The 22,631-nt window shown below is 42.4% G+C and overlaps 1 protein-coding gene across 1 annotated transcript in view; it reads right to left on the bottom strand.

The window, feature by feature from the left end:
- Positions 1-112: 112 nt before the first annotated feature.
- The window catches only part of LOC116843077 (high mobility group protein B1-like), a 38,676-nt gene continuing 16,157 nt past the window's right edge, over positions 113-22,631 (bottom strand). Inside the window, exon 2 of the mRNA XM_032813112.1 lies at positions 113-948. Coding sequence (XP_032669003.1) covers positions 489-908 — 420 coding nt within the window. The 5' untranslated portion in view covers positions 909-948 and the 3' untranslated portion in view covers positions 113-488. The remainder of the gene's footprint in view (positions 949-22,631) is intronic.

Raw genomic sequence — 22,631 nt, 5'->3', positions numbered from 1 at the left:
CTCTCTCTCTCTCTCTCTCTCTCTCTCTCTCTCTCTCTCTCTCTCTCTTTCTCTCTGTCTGTCTATCTGTCTCTTTTGCTCCGTGCAGCTTCTGATTTTCGTTTGACCGACAAAGTACTTTTGAATGTACAAAAAAAGAAAAGGAAAATATAGCCGTAGAACAGACGTGACAAGGGGGACGTAGTAACCTTGACGGACGCATGCCAGATGCCGTGTCGCTCCGATTTAATAGCCGTCGATGAACACTTGCTAATAGCCGGCTTCTTTTTCATGCCGAATGAAACACGCTCGCTGAGGGGGGTTAGCGCCGGAAGAGAATCAATTACGAGCTTTTAGTCTCGTTAGCGAGGTGACAAGCCGGCGCGTCGTTCTTCCCTTTAAAGATAGAAAGGTTATTAATAAACGTCACGCGCACAGATAGAGCCGTCGTCGTAACGAATGGCGCGAGCGGCATAAATTTTCCCGCCTTGAAAATATCGTCCGGTCCGCTAGTCGTCGTTCTCGTCGTCGTCCTCGTCCTCGTCCTCTTCTCCCTCCTCCTCCTCCTCTTCCTCCTCGTCCTCGTCGTCGCTGTCATCGTCTTCCTGTTCAGTCGAAGACGACACGGGACTGGGAATAAATTCGTTTCCCAACTGCACGGCCACCGGCACTTTGTCGGCTATTTCGTTGCATACCCAAAGGATTAAACTTGACATTTTTTCACGTCCCCTTGTACGATTACGATGGAGTTTATGGCGCATCGCAGACGCGCTGTATTTACGTCTCGGCTCCTGTGGGTTCATCCACCGCGTTAGAACAGACAAGTATAAGCGTTTCTTTTTTCCGGATGTCATCTCCTCACAAGCAGATCTTCTCTTCAGAGAAGACAAGTTTCCTCGACTTGAACGATCCGCAGCCAATTTTTCCATTCGCGCATCGAGTGAAGCGAAACTCGCGTGATAACCCGACCTGAAATTTTAACCCTGCGTTAAGCTTTGAATTTTACAACGCAGTAAGAACTAAGTTAGCAAAATAAAAAGTTTTATGACTTGAAAAGTCTCGTGAGTGAAAATGAAAGAATGTGACAATGAAAATTTCTTTTTATTTCTCGACATAATCTCCTTTCTTGATTGAATGCACTTGGTCCAGTGATGCTGATATATAAACAGGCATTGATATTTTTGCCTTACAATATTCAAAAACAAGCGCGACACCCGCACCCTCGTATTTTAATCGTGAATTCGATTAACCGTTGATTAACCGCGAATCGGGATATCGCAACGAAGGCATCAGCGAATTAATAACGCTCACGAGCAAAGGGGATCGCCTCAGATCCTCGGGAGCTCGTCTCAGGAGCAAGAAGAAGGATCACTGACGGTAGATGAAGGCGGCGGCGGTGGTCGGGGAAGTCTCGCGCGAGACGCAACAGCGGGGAGGAACGTCGGGGGAGGAGGCCGCGCGCGATCTCCAGCGTCTTCTGGAGGAAGATGATGCACGAGCACACGGGGATGACAGCCGCATCCGGTACTGTACGGACGGGCGCGGCGCGGGGGCGCGCGAGCTCAGAGAAATGCATTTCCCGGGGTTTATTTAACTGTGCCACGTTATATACGCCAGATGATAGACCGCCACCAGTGTTCCTCGACTAATGCGCCGTACCCTGCTCCTTACTCCCCTCCCCCCCGACGTTGCTTCTTTTTCCTTCCAATTTTTATTTATTTCTCATCGTTTTATCACGGCGGTCGTCCGCGTGTCCGTCTGTTCGTCCGCTGTAGTCGTCGTCGTCGTCGTCGCCGTCGTCCGGCGAACTAAATAAGCGAACTAAACGCTACGCGGGGAAAGCACTGAGAGCACTACTCAATCACGGCCGGCTGGGCGCGAGAGGGCGGAAAATACGATACAATATATTTTAGCCGTGCTGTCGCACGCGCAATTATTCATTCGTTTGATGCGATGGAAGAGAAATTACGGCGATAGGCTGTTACTTGTTGTTTCTTCCCCCGCTCCAGCTCTTTCCGAATCTCTCTTCACGAATTATCGTACTTATTTTTAGCGGTCGTTTCATGAGCTATGTGCCGCGCGATTTGCGTCCTCTTTTTATACGCGTGCGAGAGAATTATGTTTAGATACACCAAGTTTTTTCAGTGTCGCGACCTTTTTTTCTTTTGACAGCCACGATTTATCAGGCGCTTCTATGTTTGACGGAATCGAGAAGCGTCGCGTTACGTTGGTAATAAATGGATAGTTGCAATATGAATACAGTTTAATTATTTTATGGCACAATCCCGCAGAGAAGTGGAAATTAAAAGGAACTGACTGTACAGCGCTATATAACGTTGATTGCGACGGAAGTTTCGAGGATTCTGCAAAAGGAAAGGGAGAGAGAGAGGAAGAAAGAGAGAGTGATGAAATGAAAGATAGTCGCAGTGACTCCGGTGAATGTAATTTTTTAATAAAAGCACGCTTATGCGCCGTGAAAGGACGCCGTGCGCGACAAGGACGAGGAAAACGTTGATAATTAAATTCGAGGCATAATAAAGCCGAGTAGGTAGCTAGGTAGATAGGAAGGTAGGTAGGCAACAAACAGTAAGATGAGGAGTTCACTGCTGAAAAGAGATCGGATTTTCTCGAGCACCGTCCGACGGACGCGTAAAAATGGAAATAGGAATGCGCGGCGCAGCGCAGAGATTAATCCGAAATTCTCGCGACGGATGAGCGAGCGGAGCGAAAATCTGAATAGCAGGGAGGCAAAAGTAAAAAGTACAGCAAGTGTGTCGTAAGACGTGACGTGGTATAACAAGGCGAAGTTCGTCTAACCGTTGTCGCGATAACTCTCGTTTTGAATGACGCAACAAAGGCGTCTGCGCGCGCGGCGATAATAAACGAATTTTACTGCCGGTGCTGATGACAATTCGCTGTTGGCGAATTCAGCCGTTTATTCGGCGCGTGTACACATCTTATGCTCCGTCGCACGTATTGCACCGCGATTTTCTCGCGGCGAAATTCGTCACGCGCTGCTTTATTACGACTCAATCCCGCCGCGGATCGTAAGGCGGTACGTATCGGAAAACGGATCGGGAAAATCCGCCGGATGCTTCGTTATCTACGTGATAGAATAAATATCGGGAAATTGTCACATTTTGTATAAGCTCCATCGTCGTATGTACCGTTTGCAGCTTTTCGATATTGAAACATTATTATTTTCCTGGCATTTCCTCTCCCCCGCCTTTAATAATCGCCGACGTCCCTCAGCATAATTTGAGATTGCGTTTCACCTCTGAATTTTGAGCACAAGTTTACAAAGACGAAAATGTCGAAGAATGAAGGGATACGCTGAAAGAAAAAATAGTTCATCTTATTAAAATAAGCCATTTTCTACATCTATGCTTCTAACGAAAATGACGTCAGCAATATTTATATAAGGTTATTATCACTGATACTGATAATAGTACTTGCTGCAATGAGAAATGAAATGTCTGACAAATAAGAAATATTTCTTCGGTGGGTGATAATAACACAGTTACTTAAATCTAAAGTCTTTTGTTTGCATAAAATAAACAATTGCTTTCACAGAAATCTATGTTTTTTATTTAGAAAATATATATCTCCTTTAAAAAAACATTATTCTCAGTGTAAAAGTATGCGTATCAGTGTAAATAAATATCTTCTCAGAATATCCACCGAATAAATATTCTTTTATTCTTCTAATTTTCTTCCAGTACAGAAAAATAGCTTTCCTGACTATAATATTCTCACGGCACGATTATGGTTACAAATAGGGCTTATATGGTTATAATCAGGTACTTTTTTTCTTCAGCGCGTAACATTTAATTGCCCTAACAATTAATATCGCTCAATATGTAAATATTTGGCTAATTTAATAAAATGGAATATATTCGATTTGGGGGCGCGATGCCAACTGAGCTGGCTGTAATTGATATCGAACGTTTCGTCAAGCGGCCCCAAAATGAGCATCGCGTCGTCGGCTTTCGTGCGCGCGCGACCCCATAAATTCGAATATTACCCATTCGCGCGTCCCCACGTATGTGTATTCAGTAGACAGCGCTGTTTTTCGATAACGATCCCGTAATTAACAGTGGCTTAATGCTCGCCGCCGCGAGAGAAAGAGAGGCTCGGGCGTGAATCGTGCGGGACAGAACGCGACGTGTACACCTCGTTGCGCGCGTTTTCGTTGGCCGAAAATCGCGGAGGGGTAAAACGACTGGCGATAATATCAATTGTTATTGGCCAAGTGCATACTTTTTTTGCGTGCCGCCCGCTCGCCCCCGTTTTATTCGATAAACGCGACATCGTGCGGTGATGCGCGATTAATTAACGGAGATGCATTCGTTAATTAACGTCGTACGAAAATCTAGGCCCGTCGCGTTTCCCGCTCGCTCAACGGGATCGCGAAATATGCCGATTTTCGCGCCGCGCCGGCGTCGAAGATAAACGCTTGCGCGCCGCAATAATTCACGCGCGAAGGATTTATCTGTAAGATGATTTGATGGTCGATAACACCGCCCGCGTGGGAGATAGTCGGCATTGATAAAGTGCGGGCCAGCACGATGGCCGGTGACACTGTGACATATGTAAATCGGCCCGTTGTTTATTGTAATAACAACGTAGCACGTGTCGCACTTTGCCCCTACAGACCGTTTCAAAATATGTGCGAAGCTTCAACTGTACAGATTCAGCGCGGCTTATGCGTTCAACGATCACGACGATTTACGGACTCGTAGATTCGCGAAGTCTTGGCGCTTGCTGGAAATTCGATGATCTCGTCGCGCTTTGTGGATCTTATATGTTGGACGATCTACGGATCTACAGTCGACAGTGTGTCGGAGATTCAGCTGAATGTACCCGAGTTGAAATTTTGGCTCTATGTTAAATCTTGAATTCTACAACGTAGGAGGAGATTTAGAGAGCAAAGTAGGCTTAGTTCTAATAATAATTTACCCCTACTTTGACTTTGATGATTTCTTTTCACTTTCTTTAACGTTAAAATAAGTTATAGGTTTCAGAATGTCGAAATAGGTGTTGAATAGAATAATGAGGCTGAAAGTAGGATCAAAATTTTGACTCGGGTAAGTTTCAGAGTATCAAAATAAGTATTAAATAGAATAGTAAGGCTGAAAGTAGGATCAAAGTTTATATCCATTAAATAAATATTTATTATTTTTTAGATATTTTTTTCTTTCAATATATGTGTATAATTTACATGATATTTTTTAGACAAAAATCTATTTTCCTTTATATCCCACAGATAAATTTTCAAATACTTTTCTTTTCAGTATATTTGAGTCGAAATTTTGATCCTACTTTCAACATTATAATTGTATTCAACACCTATTTTGATAATCTGAATAATTATTTATTTATATCTTACAAATAAATTTTCAAGTATTTGTTCTGGGTATATTCTGGGTATATTCGAGGATCGATAAGATTAATAATTCGCAAATATTTAGAATTAATTAACATTAGTACAGGCAAAAAATCGATTTGTTGATTCAGCAGATCCTCTCCTCTTTCCGTGTGCGTTTTGCGAGTTTGTAGAACCACGGATACTACGAGCAATTTTACTTCCCTTCGTTTCTATTATATTGAGGGAAATAAAGCAAAGAAAATGAAATAAATTTTAAGTCTATTCAGATAGGCAGAATGTTTTGAGGTGAAAAGTGGGCCTTTAACGGTTTAATTTATTCCACGTGCTCGTCGCGATTAATATGATTAATCCTCGCGTCGACTACTCGAATTAATTTAATTGTAACTTCCTAACGGCGAGAAACCTCGCTTAATTAAAACGCGGTCTGACGCGTAGCTAGCGCGCATTATTTTTGCGTATCGTAGCAGGCGCGTGTTCGTCTCGTGCTAATTTCACGTTTCTGACAGGACAATGGGCGGTGGGGGAAGGGGGATGAAAATCGTAAGTCACCTTCACGTTTCCCGCGTGGCGTGAAAACGGCACCTGTATTCGTATACGCGAGCGCAATTCGTCGCTTCGTCTCGTTTCATTTCGCGAAGGACGATCGGATGTAACAGCGTGTATCTGGATCTATTCGCGTAACACTCGCGAATTTACGCATTCCACACTCGAAAGTAAGAGTAATATCACGCGGTGAAGCACATACGCGCACGCGCCTCTCACCATTTCGCGTATCGGATTACCGGTTAAAACAAATCGCTATTTTAATTAACTAAAAATTTCACTGGAAAATTTTCACTAAAAATCGCGCGTTTTGGTAAAGTTCTAACGGGCGAAACATAATAAAATTTCTCTTAATTACGTATGGATCTCGCGTGAGTTTCACAGCCTCGCTCGCGCTTTATCCTCATCATCGGGATACTAACCGGTGATCTCGGATTGCTCATTCGGATTTTTGGCACAAAACGTCACATTGTTGTGTTGAAGATATCGTCGGTGTGATGAAATTCGTGTAATTATGTCAGGGTACAATTGTGCGAGTTTTGTGGTCGCGGGATGATGCTAGTAGCCCGAGGTCAAGGCTTGCAAATTTTATCGCACTCTGATGCGCTCACGGTTTGCGGATGCAACTTGCAACACGCTGTTGCGCCGTGTCGCATCGTGCGAAATCGTAATGCGCGCAATGTGCACGCGCAATTTACTGCTGATGGAAGGTAATTCCGCCGGCTGATAATCGCGGCGACATCCGGCCGGTGTGATCCGTACAATAAATACGGGTACTCAGCTAACTGAAGATTAATGGTAACCCGACTGAGAGAGCGGTGCACGTACGGGCATTCCTACCCGGAGCTTCGCCGTTCTTCGGGAAACGCGTACCGCGAAGTGTGTTACCGCGCAATTCCGTTCTCCATTCGCGGGCGAGGCAAAATCACGACGTCTTTATGGCGCGCGGGGAAAGGTATCGCGGCACCTAATGCCCGGGGAAGCAAGGACAATTCGCGAAACAAGGACAATATTTGTACGTAATCGTTAAGGATCGTACGAGGCGTATCGATTTGCACGGCTAAGCTCAAATTGCGACGCGAGTCGTGGCAAATAGGAGGAATAAGAGATTATACCGTGTGCCCACGGAGAAGCAATATTTACAGAGGACAAAAGTGCGAAGTTCACCCCTACAATCCAGATAAATACATAGTATCTCACATATATACAGATAAATACAAATATTGTCATATATACACAGATATTGCCAATTGTGATGTCGAATATAATATAAAAAAGTCGCGAAATTGAGCACACAGAAAAATACATATTGCACTCAAGTGAATGTTAATTGTTTTTAATATTTTATAAATTTATACATCCACAAATCCACTATAAATTCATCACGAGCACTAAATTTATTCAAAATACATCCTGAAGTCTAGTTAGTTTAGCACTTCAATCAAGAATATTAAATTAAAATAAAAATTCGGATTGTTCACTACATAGAGTTAAATTTGTTTTAGGATAGAGTTTTATAATATTATTGTAAAGAGAATATATTCTTAAATATTTACTAATTTTTAGATATATTTCTTTCAGTGTATATATTCTATGTTAGTAGTTTAAATATCCATATTTATAAAAATATAAACAATAAGAATGTCTAAAATATCAGTATCTCAGGTATCAATGTTATATTAGTGTCCACGCATTGGTACTTTTACCTTAAACATCGAAATAATCATTGAAAATCAGCGTGGAAATCAACGTGTTGCAGTTGATTGACATGTGCGTTATATTTGAAATCACACGTGTAAAAGAATCTGCATGGAACGAGAATTAATCGTCTCCAAGCTGGTGAAAAGGAATCAACGTGGAGGAGCGAAGCGCGTTACAGATTCGTGTCACTTGCCGAGGATCGTTTTTAACATCGCCATTACGACGCAGCTCGGTAATGGAGTTGCTGAACAAATAGTTCGCCTCCATCATATAACATCTGAATACTCCCGCTTATGGCTTGAATTTATGATAACCCGCGGTCGGAATGACACTTTTCGCACTTACGAGTTTATTAACGTTCCGATAGTTCGTTCGCCCTTCCTTCGTGGCGCAATATTTAATTGTCACTCGCTGATGGAACTTCGCGCTTATACAGAGTGTCGGGAGATTAATATCAAAATTTAAAGGCGTGCTGCGAGATCAGTTTAAAAGTGACGCGTCCGCCGACAATCACTTCCCGCATTTGCGCGACAACGGTCGCGCTCTCTGTTCTCTCTCGCTTTATATCCGGGATGAGTGACGACGCTTAATCTCCAAGTCCGAGTGGACTATTATCCACGGTCCTTTCTCCGACGTTCCCTTCTTTTTGCGCGCGATATCGCAGGGTGCGCGTTTCGGCCTCGTACTTAAACAGTAGCGCGTGCACTTTTCCACGTTAATTGGATAGATAATGATAAGTTAATGTGCCCGAGGGAGAGGGACGCGGGGGATACGGGAGTTATTTACGCGAGGGACGATAGCTTCAGGAAGATAGCAGCTGTCGTCTGTAATGCCCGTACCGGCCGGGTAATTTACAATTTTAACAACGGACTAATTACCGCCCGCCGTGATTTCAATTACTTTCCGGCCTCGTGATTCAATTCGGCATCGTTCTGTGCGTCCCGCGCGTCGCCGCCGAAGACAAACATCGCGATAATTGCAACGTAACTATTTATGCGCGCGTGTAGGGCGCGACTGGGGCGTCGCGCGGTAATTTTATCTTGCTAACGCGTGATTTGCGTTAACGGAGCGCGATTATAAAATATGAGACTACATCGGCTTGGCAAAATGCAAAGCTCGGCGCGCGAACTTCCATTTTAATAAGATTGACCGCGACGGTAAAACGCGCGTGACGCGTTGTTTCGCGACGAATGCGCGTCCCGAAATTGTCGCGTTTTCACCGGTGTCGATGTTTAATGAGATGTCGCTTAATTAATTTGTAATCTCGGGCGGGAGCGGCTCGGTCGTCCGCCGGTTAATTAAAACGCGCGAGCAATACAGCGCGTATTATAACCATCGCGTCTCGCGACACCTTCGTTGCAGCTTTCATTTTTTCTTCTTTTGTCAGCAGTCTAAATAAAGGGATCACTTTACATCCTTGAGATTAAAGTTCCCCGACGGATGAAGCACCGGGGCTAGTGGCAGGGTTTCGACGTTACTAGGTTGAATTAGCGAGGGGATGATGTAATTTGAATCTTCACTTGATTTATCGTGTCTTGCATATATTTGCTGTCTTGTCGAAAACTTTTTTGAGAAGAAGGTGCACGGAGAGAGTTTTATCATAAAAATTGCTAGGAAATTTTGTTTCCACCAAGGTGTAGGTCGACATTCTGCAGTAATTTATTGTGTCCTTTCATGTTGTATGTACTATTTATATTTTAGGAACTGAAATATAAATAACATTTTTTATTATAAAATTTTTTCTATATATTTACTATATTTACTATAAATTTTTATTATATTAATATAATATAATAATAAAATTCTCCGTATATACTTTTTCTCTGGATTTTAGTTGCTGAAATCCAGAGAAAGATTTGTTCTGTTCCTAGCGAAATTTATTATATTCCTTAGCAACTATAGATTTTATTGAGTCTGTTTCTGCATTATTAAGAATTTATATAAAAAAAGTTATTTCAGATATTTTCTCCGTGTATTTTTTAAATTTTGACTCGAAGATTGTAATTGTAATGAATTGTAATGAATTGTAATGAATTGTAATAACGTAATTTCGAGGAATTTCAATCCTTGAGAAACTTGATTGTATTTAAATTTCTCATTTAAATATATTTCAAATTATTCTCTTCACTTTCGCCAATGAATAAAAGAGATTTTATGTAAATTAATAAGAAGTTGAAGATCGATTCATAACGCATTATCGCGATGAATTAATTATCGCGCGACATGCGCACCTTTTATTACTAAGGCTAGAATCATATGATTTCATGTCTTCTTATGTGATCAGCAATTCACTGCATGAACTGCTATCATGTGCTAGAAATGCGTCTTTAACATGTTAAACAATGCTATGCAATGAACTCTCGATTAGCATGTAAGAAGGCATGAAATCGTATGATTTTGGTTTAACATCGCATGAATCATATAATTTAATTGCTAAGACTCTCATTAAGAACGCACGTGTGACAAATTTTTTCACACGACTCAGTCGCATGCATGGCTTGGTGAATGAGATCAGTGTTTTATAGAAGGCACTCGTTAGTAATTGAGTACTTCGCCGAGTAGGAAACGCGTCGGTCGACATTGTTGTTCGTGGCGGAGGCTTCCGTCTTCCGCCTTCCGCCGGTCATAAAGCGCAATTCACTCGAAACTTTGCCAGCGTTGTTGTCTACCTCGAAAGGCGAATTTGTGCTTTTACGTCGCTCCGTGAACATAAATCTCGCGGTATTTAGTGTGCCACGCTGAACGTACGTGTTCTTCGTTTAAACGAGCAAACGTGAGAAAAGTAACGAGTCGAGGTTGAAATAATTGTCAGGTAGGCAATAAAATAAAATAACACATCGAATATTTGAAATGAAACCTTTGTGATTTCAAGTCCACTCTAAAATTGCGTTTTGTCGAGAGAGAGGACCAAATGATTCAGGTGATCTTGTGTCGAAATTCTAACTTTTCAATCTGAATTTTTTAACATCTGTATATTCTGAAAGATATCTGTATATTTTGAAAGTATATGTTAAAGACGCAAATTGAAAATTGAAATCCTATTTGACGCCTCTAAGTAGTAAAAAATATACAAAATGCCACTTGTAAGTTCTAAAGAAAATTTTTCGACAAAGTTAATAGATTAAATAGAATCAGAAGAGGTTGATACAGGTTTCAGAGTATCAAAGCAGGTGTTGGAATATTGGAATCAAAAGTAGAGGTGAAAATTTCGACTTAGAAAGATACATGAGAACTGAAGTTCTACTTAGCGCCTCTAAGTGGCAGAAAACGCACAAAATGTCACTTGTAGGTTTTAAAGAGGATCTCTCGACAGAGTTAGCGGGTTAAATAGAATCTAGAGAAGACCTCTCGAAGTTAGTAGATTAAATAGAGTCAGAAGAAGTTGATACACGCTCGAAAGTATCAAAGCAGTTGGAATATTAGGATCGAAAGTAGGATCAAAATTTCGATTTGGGATATTACAAAAAAAAAGAATGGTTGTGTCAACCAGAAAATAGTAAAATATGGCATAACTTTTATTTCTGGGTTCCCAATTTTTTATCTATACGATATCATATATTAGCATTGCGATCAGTTACCTGAAAAAGATACATTTTTGAGGCAACGAATTGGTAGATCAACGCAACCAAGAATTGATTCTTGAAGCCGGAAAGAAAAGCTATGCCATATTTTATTATTTTTCTGGTTGACACAGCCATTCTTTACTTTCCGTGCAGGTGGTCGCGAGAGCCCGACTCCCATGCGCGCTTTCGCTTTTCCTCGGTCGGTGAAGCGATCCTCTCTCGATCAGACCCGTGTCTCGTCGATTCCGCGTTCGTCTGGTCGGAAGAGAAACGGCCCCCATGCGCTCATAGCCGGCCCGGCGAAACATTAGGCTCAGTTTCGAGCGTGGAAATTCGATAAGGCCGCCTCGCCGCGGCCGGCCAATAATTCTGCGGCGACGCTCTCGCGCAGACTTCCGGCGGAGTCGCGATATATCAGTCCGAGAGCGAGCCCGGGGCGAGCCGGAACCGGAAACCGTCAATCATAGGACTAAGTTAACGCGGAGTCCGCTCCGGACTCGCCGCTCCGCTACGCGGGGGCTCTACGCGAATCCCGTCGCCATCCTATGAACCGTTTTATGGACCGACCCCCTCTCCGTAACTCAGACCTCTTCTCAACCTTGCCCTCCTCTCGTCTCTCTCTATCTCTCTCTCTTTCTCTCTTTGCACCCTCTTCCTGCTCCTGCGGGCCGTCATCCCCCGAAAATATACTTTCGAGAGAACGTTGCATCGATTTTTTCATAAATAACCGCCCACCTGGCCGCCCGCGCGCACGGTAAATCTCTCGATTTACCCTCTCACCCCTTTTCCACCCTCCTCCCTGTTACCGCCCCTCGGATCGCTTAATTCCGCGGCGAAGCGCACGTAGATACAGCGCAAAGCACTTTGCGCGACAATGTAGCGGGATTATGTACCGGCGAGAACCTCGAAGGGATCCGGCCCGAGTGTGTCGGTGGTTTTCAACCCTTTACTACGGCATTAGCGGATTGTTCTTTCTGGGGGTGAAAAAGAGAGCGTAGGTGGGACGCCACCGACGGCCGATAATTATGACTGCTGAGGTGAGCATGTGAATTCTTGCAATGCGCGGAAGATGCGCTCTCCAAGCTGAAAAACCGATTTTAACATTCATATTCGCCGGGGTGAGATAAAACAACGGTTGTATGCCCGTGGAATCTCGAGGGAAAAACACGTTTTTCCCTGTGAAAAGATTGATCCAGAATAACATCTTGCATAAGTATATATCTTCTCGAATAGACAATCTCCGAATAAGCTCGGAAAGAACCTGAGTCGAAATTTTCCGACGCGCTTGAATTTGATCAGCAATCGCAATTAGAGAGATTTGCTAATAAATTTCGCTCTCCTGGTCATACATCGATGGGGGATACTTCACGGATTCGACAAAATCTCGCATGTTGCGACACGCAATCCAAATTGCGACGAGCACGCGGAGGTGTACCGAAACAATTAGTACTTTACGATTACGCGGCCGCACCGGGTATATTTATTCGCGAAAGATAAAAAGGGCGAACGACACCGTTGCCAAATTCAGCATCACGCAAAGTATCCGAGTTTCGTCGGGCATGGCGTTTAACGACGTATCGAATAACGTGCTCCGAATAATCATCGAGTTTACCCCGACGACACCACCACCACCAACACCCCCTCGGCGGTGGGGCGCTTCGGAGAAAAACGACCTGGCCTCCCTGCTCTCTCTCATAACGGGCGAAATTTTACGGACCGTTTTACGCCCGGTCATTAGCGAGATCGGCGGTGGCCTCCGTTTCTCTCGCTTTTACGAGCAACCCTCGCGCGCACAGGCAACCGTTTGAAAAAAATAAAACGCCGACGGCACCGGACGACGGACGCGATTGGCCCTTTCGGATTTCGCGTGCAGCCTGAAACTCTTTCCGACCTGCGAAACTGCGCCAGCTAAAAACTGATATCGAGTGCGATCTGCGAAAGAAAGAGAGAGAGAGACAGGGTGCGGAAATTCCTTGTTTTTTAAATTTTTAAATGTTACACTTACAATTCACATTCGCACTGAAACAAACGTTTCGAATTTTCTCCCTTCTTTTTCATTTGTGCTTTTCATCACGATATCCATATTTGCGAGAAATATTAATGTCGTCAAATTACACGCGCTTCATCATTTTCATTTTAATTTCGTAATGGGATTTTTGGAAAACTTATTACACTGTTATGTCGTAATTCATTCAGCTAAAAACTGATATCCAGCGCGATCTACGAAAGAAAAAAAGAGGAAAAGGATCGGAATGCCTTGTCCAGCTTTCAAAATGTTCAATTATTACAATTTATATTCGCGTACTGGAGAAAACGTTTCGAATTTTCTTACTTCTGTTTAATCTTGCTTTTTACTTCAATATCTGTATTGGAGCAAACAGTGGTAAATATTAACGTTGCCAAATTACTTGCATTTTTTTGTTTTCATTTTAATTTTATAATAGGATTTCTGGCAAGCTAGTCGCACTGTCGTGTAGTAACTGAGCGAATAATGGCTCGGAAGGAACTGATGTTAATTTATCGAATATCGATATGAGAATTCAGAAATGGAAGAAACTCGTGATAATTTCAGGATATTTTGTGTGTCACACCATCGATCCGTCCCGTAAAGTGGAATCCGTGGATCGATCGATCTGCGCGCAAACCGCCTCCGCTCGACGGCTCCGATCTCTCCCGACAACATCCACATTAATTAATCATCGTGTAACGAGCGCGGCGATCACGGCCGCGACGGGAACGGCATTTCCGGGCGAGATTCCCGAACGTTCCCAAGTGCGCGCACGATGAAATATCGCGACGTGTCTCGCATACAAGGCTATTATGCAGATCCGTGAACCGTAATAACGACAGCTCGGATCGACGGCATTTTTATTCCGCGCGTTTTCCTTCGCTTTCATTTTTATTTAAAAAAATTTTTTTTTAATCATTGCCTCCCTCTCCCTCTCGATTTCCTTTTATCATAGCTCCTCCGTCGCGGCTCCGCCACCACCGTGACTCGTCACGAATCCCGTATTTTTCCGACGTGAGTTACGAGCCGATGCGAACAGTGGTTAAAGCCGGGCCAGGACGGCTTTAATTCTTCCTGGACGTTAACAGCCGCGCAAGGATAGCCACGTGCGGGCCCGAGCGGCGCGCGTGATACAAGGATGGCGCGGTCACATCTATAATTCATGTAATCAATTGGCGGGACGAACGATATATAACTTAACCGTGGCTAAACGTTTGGCTTTTACGAGCGTTCGCACGAAGAAGAAGGCGCCGAGACCTCGGGTCGTTCGATCTTGCTCGATCGTTGTTCGATGCTGGCCCCAACATTGTCGCATACTGAAAGAGAAAGAGGAAGCAGAAGCCGTCTGCTTGTTCGCGGCTAAACTGCTGCCCCCCTCTCCCTTCCCCCGTTCTACGCTACGTAATACTTAAGTCGAGGATACACAACACGGCATGCCGGTATTAACTTTACAATGATGAAGATGGATCGTACGAAGTCTTGGAAGTCCTGCGGTCAACCGCCCTGACAGCACCTTGTAACGCCGGTATCCGATACCTCCTTGAAGCTGGTCGATTTTTTTATATCGCCGCCGGCCGATAACGGAGTATGCAGCGATTATCGGGACGACGATATTAGAACTTGCGACGGCATTCGCGCGCTATTGAGAGTTTCAAAGTTGCGATAGATAGATAGGTGGAAAGAATTTATTTTACCGTGCATACATATACTATATATATATATATATATATATATATATATATATATATATATATATATATATTATGTATTATATTGGAGGAATTTACTGAAAAATATTCATGAAAACCACGTTGTTCGGTACGATGTCGTGACAAATTGCGTCGCCACTGGTGGGGATAACAAATTTTAGTTGCGAGCACTTCTTATTACACTTTTACGTCAAAGACGAAAAGATTAGCAGCTCAGTTGAGGAAACTAAAGTAGTCGTCTGGAACGTGCTGAGAGAATAAACAATCCTTCCCATAAAGAATAGTCATCGGGTCTTCTACTCACGCAACTCTCACAGGCACACTCTTTTATAGGAAGTGTTTCTCGTGAGTAACCACTTTCCATTAATACCGACAATTTCGATACATGATTTCGCTAAGAACGAATGCCGCCTTTGTTCCGCACTGCTAGCACGAGAAAAAAGAGGGAGGGAGTAAGAGTGACACACACACACACACACACACACACATATATATATATATATATATATATATATATATATATATATATATATATATATTTGCATTTGCATGAAAATATCCATGATCTCGGTGGTACCGCCGTACCCTTGTCGAGGAAATTCTCGGCATGACGTTCGAGCAGGACACTCTTACAATACCGCAAATTTCACGCGCGAAGGGTTGACGCCTGACAAGAGGGAGGAATTGGACGACGAGGGGTCGGCATATACACGCACTTGTCGGTGTCTTCCGCCTCAAGTTTGCGACTGGTAACGTTCCCGGCGATAAAATATCTGGGACTGTTTTAGTTAAGCGAGAAAACGGGCCACGGATGCGGAAATAATGCGGCGGGTGCGGCGACTCAGTCTCTCAATGTATTGAACCGTATGCGTTCCGTTTTGATCGCCGATCTCGGCGAATTTTGATGCGAACGGAATATACGCAAGGGAAAACGGTTGTCGACTGAGGCGCGAAACGGAAAGATGCTGTTACAACTGGAAAATTCACTAGCTTAGCGAGATTGGACAGGCAGTTTGCTGCGATACAATAACTAAGGCTCATATTAATAGTCGTTACTTGGAACTTGGATACTCACGCGGATACTCGAATTCAGAAGTAGATTTGAGATCTCTTTCCAGTTAAATTATATGATACATATGCGACATATTATATTTTTAACGGCGATACAACTGAAAATCTCATCTAAAATTCTAAATTTAAATCTGAATATTTTATTTAAAAGAATCTTCAAGTAATTTTTTTTAACGCGGACTTAAGTCTCGGAGATATATGAAATTAGTTATTATGTCTAATAACATTTGATATTATACTGAGAGAAAAAACATCTAAAGAGTGAAAAATATTTATTCAGTATTTATAGCACACAATATATTTACTCATTTTAATATAAAAATTTTTTTAGTAAAAAAATACACATTTTCTTAAAATCTTAGCTTTTCTCGAAAGCAAGCGTTTGTATTATTTAAATAAAAGAATTTAGATTTAAGTGAATGTGTTATTAGTGCTTACTATAAATAAATATCTTTTATTTTTTAGATATTTTTTCTTTCACGCATAACACAGCAGATTTGTCAATACAGCAAAGACGATTCTCTATTGAAATCAAAGGAAAATATGATCCTGAATTTTTTGTAAAATGTATTTATTGAGTTTAAACTAATATTTTTTTACTGTTATATCAAAGGAAGTTTGTACATTAATTTCATTATAGCGAATAATTAATCGCCTCAACGATAAAAATTTGTTTTACAAGCTACCTGGTGATAATCGTTTTTAAATATTTCTTTGTTATACAATCGAATCTGCTGAATTGTAAAAGTTCAGCTTGTGTCTAACGAGCTTATCTTTATTGAAACAATCAATCCATTAATTTTTTTTTGTAAAGAAGAGAAAAGAAGAGAAGTCTCTTCTTCTTCCTGTTTGCTCTTAAAACTCCTGCACTCTTCGGTCGCAAAATTGTGCCGGCAAAGATAACTGTGAACAATTATATGATATGCGCCGACGTTCAATATCTTAAATAATTCGGAGGGAATCGAACGGTCGTAGTCGAGTTTTTCGTTGGGAACAGCGTTCCAGGGGCGATGCAGCTTAGTCTCACTTGTGAGAAAATTCCGCTCGCCCAACTTTCTCGACGGACGTTATTATGCATTCGGCGAGTTTCGAAATAAATAAAGCGAGTGGACGCGCGGCGGATTCGTATCGCTTCTCCAAGTAAGCGTTCGTTCCGGAGGCGCGCTAAACTTTTCGACGCGCCCTTAATTAGCAGCGCCGTTTTTAACGCGCCTGATAAAAGGTTCGTTCGCGACGAACGGGACGGAAAAGGGGGAGGGGGAGGTGGTGCAGAGGGGCAGAGGAGATTGCACGAGGTCGTGACCGTTTTTAAGCTCGTCCTTACTTCGTCTTTACGTGACGCCCGAAGCAAGGCTAAAAGCTCCTGCGATGCGGATACTTCGATTTTATAGACTAGGTATGCATAATAGAGAAGGTTATTGGCGGAAGTGGTGCCAGTCGTCTCCACCGTGCACTCCGCCGCGCGCTGCTTTATTATTCACGTGGGTGATTTGCTCGTCGATTTTTCGCGACATCGTGAAAGAATCAGCCGCGCCCATTTCTCCTGCGTGAGTCACACCTGTTAAGCTACCCGTTCACCTGTCGGTGAAATAAATCTAATGGGTAGATAAATAGATTAATTTATTAGATAGATTTTTCACTAGAGATAGAATATTTAATTTATTAAACAGGACCTGAGCTGACATTTTGGCTCTGTATTAAATCTTGAATTCTACAACGCGATAAGAGTTAAGTTAGCAAAGTAGGTTTAATTATAATGATATAATTTATTTCTACTTTGATTTTAATGATATCCGAAATTTTCTTTTTCATTTTCTTTAGCGTCAAAATATATGTTGAATAGAATAATGAGTTTAAAACTAGGATCAAAATTTCGACACTCGGGAATTCATCAGATTTATTATATATTTAATAGATAAAAAGAGTACCATTTTTAATTACATGCTCCCGTTTTTCGGCGTTATGACTTTCCGCGCGAATGTTTCGCAGTTCAATGCGCCACGAAGTATGTATTTGAGAATGAATCGCTGCGCGTGACGTCACGATCTGGAGAGACACAGAAAAGCACGACGAGTCGGTCGTTCCTTATCGTTAATTCCCCGATCGCGACGTGCTCGAGTGGACGTTCGGAGCAGACTGCCGAAACCGGGTCAATTACGTGCAAAACTGCTTCACGTGGCTCCCAGACTCCGGCAGGCGCGACGTGGAAGTCGGGTTGACGCCTTCCATACTATATCGATCATCATCGGTTTAGCCGGCCACTGCAATGCACCAGTCGGTTCCGCTCGAGCCTCTCCTCTCGATTTGCATTCCGTGGCTCCACCACTGACAGATATTCACGTGCTCATTTACATTTTCCCCGCTATCCCCTTCTCGCCCCTCATCCTTATTCCCCCTTTTCCCGCGGCTTTCCGTGGAAAGTCTCCGCGATTTATATCTATTCGCTCGAGTTATTTTTATCGGGATACAATTACGAGAGCTATCTGACGCGGATCTCAGTACTTTTCCCCGTGAATTGCGACGCGATTTCTATTTTTTAATCGGCATTGGTAAGAGGAAGGAGAAATATTTTCGCAAAGGTTAGTTTGTTGGTTTAATCGTCGAGAAGGAAAGAACTTTAATTAGAAAAATACTGATTTTTCACGATTCTCAACCGACAAACAACGATTGGGTGGATTTGGAAGACCAATTCTTCGCGATCTACTTGTTGAAATAATTGTTTGAGTCACAATTGGTAATAATCCTTCGCCGAGGGATGACAAATGAATGAAACAATCGAAGAGAAACTCCACGGGACATTGCAGTTGTTCGCGAGCGAATATCGATTTGCATCGTAAGCCGTCGAACACGTTGACATTGATTGCACACTTGATTAATAATCAAAAATAATTGCGTCCTTCTACAATGATTAAAGATAATTTCGCTTATTTGTTTCTATGGCAATTTTGCCTTGCCGCCGTCGACGAACGTATAATCATAATTATAACTGCGCGAGAAACGAGTTATCGTTTCACGTAGATTCGATTTGCGCTGTCCGTGTAACGAGGAAGAATTAATTACGCTAATGAACTGCTAGTGCCTCTATTCACGATTAATCATAGCGCGCGTACAGAACTGACATAATGCGGTAGATGAAGTAGAAACTTGCCAGATTGGGCGAATATTGGCAGGCGCTTGTTGCCGCAATCGCTCGTCACGCGTTCAAATATCAAGACGAACTCATCGCAGGCGGATTCTCGATACGTTATTGTACTGGCCACATTTCGTTCCGTTTACAAGCCGGCTGGCAATAATCAACGAAGATTATCGGGAACGATTTGACAGAATGTGCACGGGAAGTAAGAGGTTTGGATTAAGCAAATTTCTCGTAGAAGATACCAGACACGAAACAAAAAATTCCAATTCAAGTTACCAGAATTCTGTTCAACTTAACAAGATTTCTGGAAATAGAATTCTAATAACTTCAACCGGAATTTTCTCCTTCATTCACATCTCATCAGAGATTTGGTTAATCCAAATAAACTTTTTTGTTGCTCAATGAATTTTTTTTTATGTGCTTTGTGAATTTTTTCTATGATTCTATTTTTTGAAGTGATATCTTACTCCAAATCAAAATTCGTTTCAAGTGATAATGAAAGAATTATCACTCGAAATCGCAAGAATGAATTAAATGTTTAGAGTGGAGTTATTAAATTCGTATGTATATGAACCGATCGATCGCAGTCGATTAGAGTAAAAGTATTTTTTATACACGTGGACAGCCAATTGAATTCGAGTGACCTGGCTGCAGCTTTGCTTTTTAAATAAAATGTCACTCGAAAAAATTTAGTGAGTACGAAATAAAAAATTATCTACGTGTTTATTTGGACTATACCAGTTTATTTGAACTTATCAATTAAAAGATGCAGATGTTTACGCGTGGACTATTACTTCACAATGTACGAAAGATTGTTCCTTGTGGAACGTTCCAACGCTGATTGGGGTTCCTTCCGATTGAAGTGCAAGGCTTTTTCTCTCACTTTCTAATTCTCTAATACAAGGACTCACTTTATCTTCTCTCTTCTTCTCTCATATAGTTAGTTATAAAAATTATAAGATACTTTAAATAATTATAAGATACTTTGATATTTGATATTTAAAATAGAATTAGATTCAAGCCAAGACAATCTTGACAATTTTGGAATTCGACAAGAATTAGATTCAGGAAATTTACTTTTTCCAGATATTTCCTATCATATTCGAGGCTTTTATTTTGCATGATGTTACGCAGATTTTTAGATTTTTACATAGCAAATCATCTCGCAAGGTTCAGGTTTTTACCGTGAACGGTTGAAGTGTCGGAACGCGTCTCGATTGCGAATCGCGAAGTTTAAAATCCTTCAGGACGGCGTCTTTTGTCAGATACGCGAGGGTGAGGTACTCGTGCCGGATAAAGTCACTCAATGTAAACTGTCAGCCGGTGAAGATCGAGCGAGAGGGATGGGGCAGACAGGCGCGAGAAAGGTAGGCAAACAATCGGCGGCGCGTCGTGGACATCTTCGACGGCGACTATGCGATAGCGTCTGCTGCAGCGCGTCGAGGAGCGGATATATCCACTTTCGAGGTCGTTTGCTCGGGAAAGCGTCGGTAGTCGATGTTAATTCACGAAGTCAACCCGGTCGGATCGTCAAGCCCATTAGTCGTCTCGCGCATTCTCCGGCCAGGCTTCCCGTCACGGAAATGGTCTGTTTACGAGGATCACGTCTGACGGCGTTTAATTTAGCGCTCCCCGATGTCGCATCGGTATCTTGTCGTTCGCCGAGTGGCTGGGATCTGTCGAAGGATCTCGAGACGGGATCTGCCGCGCGCGTTTAATCGTCGCGCTAAAATCCGCCACAAAGCTCCTTCGCCGAGGATCTTGCGGGCTCGTTCTTGGGATTAGCGCGCGTTTTACGGAATTTTTTGCCGGCCCGTTCGAGCTCCCTCGAAGCATGAGTGGATTATTTAACGCAGATTACGCGCCCGGGCCGTGTAATGAAGGTCATTTCGCGATTAGCGACCTTTTTGCCGCGGTTAGTCGCGAGTTATTTAATATTCATTTGTTTTAGTACACGCGCGGGAGAGAGAGAGATATCCTCTCGGGAGGAAGGGAGAGAGAGAGAGAGTACGTCGCACTAAATTTATGAAGAGTGTTTCTAAACTTTTCGCCGCGTGTGCTCTGCATTTCAGACGTCTTGCATGTGAAAGTTACATGCGCGGCGGCACAATGAAACGGAAAAGCCCGGAATACCTCTCTTTCCCTCTCTCTCTCTCTCTCTTCACTTCTTCCTGCTCCTCCTCCTCCTTTCGAGCACTCGGTAATTAAATTTAATTAATTAACTTGAGACTCTTGGCTGTGACCATGATCCGCTCTTCCGCCAACATTAAATACTCGGGAAGGAGTATTTAACGTTCACTGAAAAAGTTTGCACTTACAATGAAATCACGTAGGATTCGCCGTTACGACCAGACAAATTTGAATCTCGCGCGCACAAGGCGAATATTATTAAACCGAATATTAATTGTCGGGCACGTTTCTCAAACATCAAATATTATTCGTGTTAATATGCTGTTATCTCTATCACGCGCGAAGATAAGTTTACAATTCGATCTATTTATTTTAGTAAGTTGTTCGTGCCAGCTCTCTCTCTTTGTTGTTTGACCGGCTGTTTGTTCCCCTGTGAAACTTATTTTACCGAAACTCCTTGTAATTCCTGCTATCAAGCGCTTCTGCTGACTGTGATTTACACTCTGATGAACTAGAAATTTTCAGGTTACGAAATCACGCGAACGTGCCGTTTGCGGAAAATGACGAATGACGCGGACATTTTCACATATAATCTTGCAGCCGAAACCTCATGTTTCATACGATAAAAATTTCTGGCACTCTCTCTGTTTCTGTGTCTAAATGTATTCTCTTTGCACAACGATTTATCGCGTATATCACGTGCGCGCAGAATGGACAGTATTTACAATACTTGTTCAAATAAAAAAAAAAACATAAAGTTTGTACAAATGTTCTTTCAGTATGTAATATGTTATACAGGATGTCCCATTTTAAACAGGCCAGCCAAATATCTCGAACACATATGTGAATTCGCGCGCCCATTGTTGTTGATGTAAATGAACAAAGTTGCATTTTTCATTGCTAAATAACTCCTAAATTATGAAACTTATATTATGAAGCTCATAAACTAAATTATGAAGCTCATATACGTTTCAGAGGTTTTCTACGCAAAAGTGAACGGTTTTTTTAATGAAAAAAGAGAAAATCTAATTTAAGAAAGCACAGTTGAATATTTTCTTGAAAACATTATATATATACACCGAATGTATAATTTTTCTTTCCCACTGTTTTTTTCATACATAAATGAGTCTCCTAGCTAACTTGTCTCGGTCTCTCCTATCTTCTATTCCGTACCGCGGTAAATGCCTCCCGACGATCCTTGCGGTCGTACGTGTCTAATAGAGTTTGTATAGTCGATAGCGACGTTCTCCCGAAAATCAGAGCGAGTGCTACCGCTAAATAAAGCCATACGCTGATTAGTTCAGCCGGATTACGAAGCGGAAGTAGCTCGCGACGCTGATTCTCCGACTAGGAACCGGCAAGAGAGAGAGAGAGAGAGAGAGAGAGAGAGAGAGAGAGAGAG

This window comes from Odontomachus brunneus, unplaced genomic scaffold, assembly GCF_010583005.1.
Source record: "Odontomachus brunneus isolate Ranch 3 - 2012 unplaced genomic scaffold, Obru_v1 Obru_scaffold_029, whole genome shotgun sequence".
Taxonomy (NCBI): Eukaryota; Metazoa; Arthropoda; class Insecta; order Hymenoptera; family Formicidae; genus Odontomachus; species Odontomachus brunneus.
This window is presented reverse-complemented; position numbering and strand designations above follow the sequence as displayed.